This window comes from Chionomys nivalis, chromosome 8 (genome assembly GCF_950005125.1).
Source record: "Chionomys nivalis chromosome 8, mChiNiv1.1, whole genome shotgun sequence".
NCBI lineage: Eukaryota > Metazoa > Chordata > Mammalia > Rodentia > Cricetidae > Chionomys > Chionomys nivalis.
The window spans coordinates 14200276-14206051 of NC_080093.1; the positions used below are offsets into that span (position 1 = coordinate 14200276).

Genomic DNA, 5776 nt, shown 5'->3' on the forward strand with positions numbered 1-5776 from the left:
AGTTTGAGGCCAGCCTGGTCTACAGAGTTCCAAGACAGCCAGGGCTACACAGAGAAATCTTGTCTTGAAAAACAAAAAACAAAACAAAAAGAAAGAGGAGTCAGGGAATGGCAAGACTCAAACAGCCTTGGCTGGCGGTGGTGGCACACACCTTTAATCCCAGTACTCGGGAGGCAGAGGTAGGCAAATCCCTGTGAATTAGAGGCCAGCCTGGTCTACAAAAGGTAGTTCCAGGACAGTTAGGACTATTACACTGGGAAACACTGTCTCGAAAAACAAACAAAAAGAGACTCAAACAGCCTCCTAACCAAGCTCAGAGAGTGCTGGCCTATCACTCACACTCAGAGAGTGCTGGCCTATCACTCACACTCAGAGAGTGCTGGCCTATCACTCACACTCAGAGAGTGCTGGCCTATCACTCACACTCAGAGAGTGCTGGTTTATCACTCACACTCAGAGAGTGCTGACCTATCACTCACACTCAGAGAGTGCTGGTTTATCACTCACACTCAGAGAGTGCTGACCTATCACTCACACTCAGAGAGTGCTGACCTATCACTCACACTCAGAGAGTGCTGGCCTATCACTCACACTCAGAGAGTGCTGGCCTATCACTCACACTCAGAGAGTGCTGACCTATCACTCACACTCAGAGAGTGCTGGCCTATCACTCACACTCAGAGAGTGCTGGCCTATCACTCACACTCAGAGAGTGCTGACCTATCACTCACACTCAGAGAGTGCTGACCTATCACTCACACCCAGAGAGTGCTGGCCTATCACTCACACTCAGAGAGTGCTGGCCTATCACTCACACTCAGAGAGTGCTGGTTTATCACTCACACTCAGAGAGTGCTGACCTATCACTCACACTCAGAGAGTGCTGACCTATCACTCACACTCAGAGAGTGCTGACCTATCACTCACACTCAGAGAGTGCTGACCTATCACTCACACCCAGAGAGTGCTGGCCTATCACTCACACTCAGAGAGTGCTGGCCTATCACTCACACCCAGAGAGTGCTGGTTTATCACTCACACCCAGAGAGTGCTGACCTATCACTCACACCCAGAGAGTGCTGACCTATCACTCACACCCAGAGAGTGCTGGCCTATCACTCACCCTCAGAGAGTGCTGGCCTATCACTCACACTCAGAGAGTGCTGGCCTATCACTCACACTCAGAGAGTGCTGGCCTATCACTCACACCCAGAGAGTGCTGGTTTATCACTCACACTCAGAGAGTGCTGACCTATCACTCACACTCAGAGAGTGCTGGTTTATCACTCACACTCAGAGAGTGCTGGCCTATCACTCACACTCAGAGAGTGCTGGCTTATCACTCACACTCAGAGAGTGCTGGCCTATCACTCACACTCAGAGAGTGCTGGCCTATCACTCACACTCAGAGAGTGCTGGCCTATCACTCACACTCAGAGAGTGCTGGCCTATCACTCACACCCAGAGAGTGCTGGCCTATCACTCACACTCAGAGAGTGCTGGCCTATCACTCACACTCAGAGAGTGCTGGTTTATCACTCACACTCAGAAGAAGGTTGAAAATTGTGTTTTATACTTAGAAAAAGACGTGATATAACGGCCTAAAGCATCCTGACCTTACTTCCCGACACCTGACTTCTCTAAAGGGCGGCTGCAGCACTAGAGTGGACCCAGGGCACGAGGCTCTACCTCCCGCTTTGATCCTTGCCTTGCTTATCAAAGTCTCAACTCTTAGCTGGAGAACCCCTGCCAGCCAGGGTCCACTAGCTAAAAAGTCACCCCTCAAACCCAAGAGAAATCCCATAGCCAGACCCAAGCAGTTTAGCCAACCCGCCTGCTGCGAGAACTGAAGGGTTACAACACACTTCTTCAGTATCTCAATTCTGTAAATCTGAGTCTCAGAAAAAAACAGACCCTAAGCTCTCTCCTCTTAGATTCCCGTGTCTAGGTAGCATTTTTTATTTCACAAAATGCTGTCCATGCCTTCTCAATTGTTATCACATGCTGATCTACCTCTGAGGATCCAGCCTCATACACGCTTGCAGAAGAAAGAAAAATGGTGTAACTACTCTTGGTCCTGTGTATAATGAATGTTTCCTTGGTTCCTGTGTATAATGTTACCGCACAACTCTCTGGATAGCCAGGGAGGTACATAGAACCAGGGGCCCTGCTCTTCGCAGGGTCTTCCCCTCACTCTTAAATAAGATCACAGCAAACCTCCTGGGAAGGTCAGCCTCATTTCTCTCCTAACATGAGACAAGTTCACAACATAGTTAAATATAAAGGGGCAATAAAATGACTGATTAAGTTAGCACCACTAACTTAGTGGTGCCCGCCTTTAATTCCAACACTCTGGAGGCAGAGGCAGGAGACTCTCTTTGAGTCCAGGCCATAGTGAGTTCTAGAACAGCCAGAGCTACACAGTGAGACCCTGTCTCAAAACAACAACAAGAAGAAAGATTAGCAAGAGCTCTTTTCCACTCAGAAGCACTCTTGACTGCTTTTCCGTCTGGGAAGAGTGTGCCCGCCACAGATGCACTGCCGCCACACCTCCTGGCTACCAGGCCCCCGGCTGGTCCCCAGGCCCACGCCCGGTCCCCAGGCCCTTCCAGGCTGTCAGCTTTCTTTACAACATCCTCCCACTGCCATGGGGAGTTAGCCTGGGCCCTGTGCAGCCTAACTGCCTTCTCTAGGAGTAACAAGATGTCACACAGGAAAAAGACCCAGCCTTAAAGGGGGTGTAAGCAGCCCCTTCCCCCTTCAGGTCTACCTTTTGCCAATTACTCCCCCCGCCCCCAGCAGCCGCCAGGATCCACGGAAAGGGGTCATCTACACTGAGCTCCTGCATGGACGTGGCCATCTCTTAAGTCTATTTTTGGTTCAGAAAGACCATGAGAACTCGTCCCCATCACACCTGTTTTGTCTGAAGGCTGACTAAAGAAACGGTTTGCAAACAAGAATGGGAAATCAGAAAGCGTCATTTCTACCCCCAAAGAAAGAGCATTTGGAAACTGATCCTTTACTGAGCATCCTTAAAGTTATCCTGGGCTTCCCAGAGAAACTTCGGCTGAAATACCGAAAACATGACAGGAAGCGCTTCTTCAGGCTGCGCTTCACTGCCTCGGGTCTCCACTCACGATAAGTGGCAAGCTACGATCCCCTTCAACCCCCGAGCGAAGAAAGCATGGCTCTCCCTGAGCCTGTTCTTAACTAAAGTTCTAAAGCAAAAGCAGCTGCAACGCCAGAAGCAAGCTCTGCAGAGAGAGAACTGTGCAGAGTAAGCAAAAAGTTTATCTGGAAGAGTTGCTCTGTCAAACTTCAAGAGCAACAGCTTCGCGCTGAATGACAGAAGCCCTGCGCTCGGGAAGGTCCAGAAAGAAGGTCATCTCCTCAACCCTTCACTCATCAAAGGCACAATGCCCTCATCCTGCTCCCTCCTAGCCCACAGGGGCGTCCTGGTCCCCGGACCGCCCTAGACTACGCGGTCTCGTGCCCTCAAAGCCCTCGCAAATGTTCTCCAGGCCCCGCCTCACCTCCCCAATTCCACTCCAGCCGCCCCCTGGCTTCCCCGAGCCCACTAATGACCCGCTACAGGCGCCCCCTCCTTTCTCCACGTTTACAGTTCCCTCTCACACGTCCCCCCCCCTGCATACACCCCCAGTTCTCCCAATCCCGGCTAACCCCTCACTACTCAAGGGATCCGTTAACCCTTTGTCCCCATTCCCAACTTCTGTCTTAACTCCTTCCCCAGCATCAGGAAGCTCTTGGTTCCCAAGTACTTTAACTGTTTTCTTCCTCCCGCTCCAGCAAATTACTTCGTCCCCGGAGCTCGAAGCTTTCCCGGCCGGCCCCCGTCCTCCCGAGGCCCAGAGCGTACCAGTACTTGACGATAGCGGTGACCTGGAGCGGGTTCGGCTGGTCGGGGTAAAGGCGGCGGCACTCTCCGTAGATGGCGTGCAGTCCCGGGGGAAAGAGGGAGGCAAAGGCCGGAGGGGCACTAGGGCCAGGGGCCGGGGGCGCGGCGGGGCCGGGGGCGACGCTAGGCCGCAGCTCCGCCATCGGGGCGCGTAGGGCGTGCGGGGAACCCGGGAGGGTAGAGGAGGGAAAGCGCCCCGATGGACCAGCGGACCCACTGTGGATGCGACTCCCCGAGGCGATGGGGGCTACGGCGAGGTCTAGCTCCGCGCCTGCGCACGGTGCTTCGTCGGCCCAAGCCCTAGCCTTCGCGAAGTCGGCCAGAGGGTGCTGAGGGACCGCGGGGAGCTCCAGGGGGCGGGGCGTCGGCGTGCCCTTAGCTGGCACCTATTGGCTAGTGCCGTTGCCAGTCACAAGAGGGGAAGGCGTGACTTGACAATGGGCCCCGCCTCCCTGCCCCTGTGCTGGGAATGTCCCAAGGATCTTGGCCTCCCCCTGGTGATAGGAGGAACCCAGTTTTAAACCCAGACGCAGTTTAAAATAGAGGTGCTAGGGTCCGGTGATAGCTCTAAGAAGCTCCTAAGAAGCGCTTAACATTATTTTGTTGGCACGATTTTAAGATAAGCCCGACAACTGACCAATTCATTTTTGTGTGTGCCACTATTTTTTGTTTGGTTTGGTTTATCGAGACAGGGTTGCTCTGTGTAACAGTTCTGGCTGTCCTGGAACTCGCTTCGTAAACCAGGCTGGCCTCGAACTCATGGAGAATCGCCTGTCTCCGCCTCCCGAATGCTGGGATTAAAGGCGTGCGCTACCACCGCCCGGAGTGTGTCATTATTAATATATTACAAACCTTTACTATTTCTAGGCGTTAGTGACTAAAAGCAACTTGAAGAGGCAGGGAAATAAATACTCCAAGGAAAAATATCAGGCTGAGCCGGGCGGTGGTGGCGCACGCCTTTAATCCCAGCACTCGGGAGGCAGAGGCAGGCGGATCTCTGTGAGTTCGAGACCAGCCTGGTCTACAGAGCTAGTTCCAGGACAGGCTCCAAAACCACAGAGAAACCCTGTCTCGAAAAAACCAAAAAAAAAAAAAAAAAAAAAAAAAAAAGAAAAATATCAGGCTGTTAAAAGCATTTATGCATACTTTCTCTTCACTTGGATATTCTCATCCATCTAGGTTTTACGCTCAAGAAAAGAGATACTAAAAATGTTTTTTTAAAAAAATTAGATATTTTAGACCAGTAGTTCCACTGCATCCAACTTTAGATATTTTTGATAACTTTTGTTAGCTTTCGTTATAAGGGTTTTTGTTTTGTTTGTCGAGGACAGGGTTTTTCTGTGTGGCCCTGGCTGTCCCGGAACTCACTCTGCAAATCAAGCTGACCTCGAACTCAGAAATCCTGTCTCTCGAGTGCGTAGCTACCAGCTGGAGGGGCTGCGGATCTTGTGCATGCAGGAAAAGCATTCTACCACTGAGAGACATTCCAGTCCCAGAAATGTTTATTAATAGTTTATATTGCCCAAGTGAAGGAATGGCTGAGTGGTGGGACTAATCTGAAAAATTTAACCGCACCTGAAGTACTGACTAATCTCAGCACAAGTACTCCAGACTCTAGAATTTAAGAGTGTCCTGGGAAACGCTTCGAAGGGACTACAAATCCAGGCATGCAACATCAACCTGTGGCTCTCGAATCTACCGAGACTACAAACCCCATGGCACCCTACATCGGAAATACACCGACCAATTTTCTAAACCCCGCGGGACTCGGGCCCTGTTTGGAGCGCTGGCCCTGCGGCAAAGGGTTCTGGGGACTGTAGTTCTTCGGAGGCGCGGTCGGGCCGCTCCCTGAACCGGCGA

General features: G+C 51.8%; 1 protein-coding gene across 2 annotated transcripts in view; it reads right to left on the reverse strand.

Moving 5' to 3' along the window:
- Sufu (SUFU negative regulator of hedgehog signaling) overlaps window positions 1–4245 on the reverse strand; it is a 98098-nt gene extending 93853 nt beyond the window's left edge. For both annotated transcript variants that reach the window (XM_057779293.1, XM_057779292.1), the window contains exon 1: window positions 3878–4245. In XM_057779293.1, the coding sequence (XP_057635276.1) occupies window positions 3878–4059 (182 nt within the window). In that variant the 5' untranslated portion in view covers window positions 4060–4245. The remainder of the gene's footprint in view (window positions 1–3877) is intronic.
- Window positions 4246–5776: the final 1531 nt, after the last annotated feature.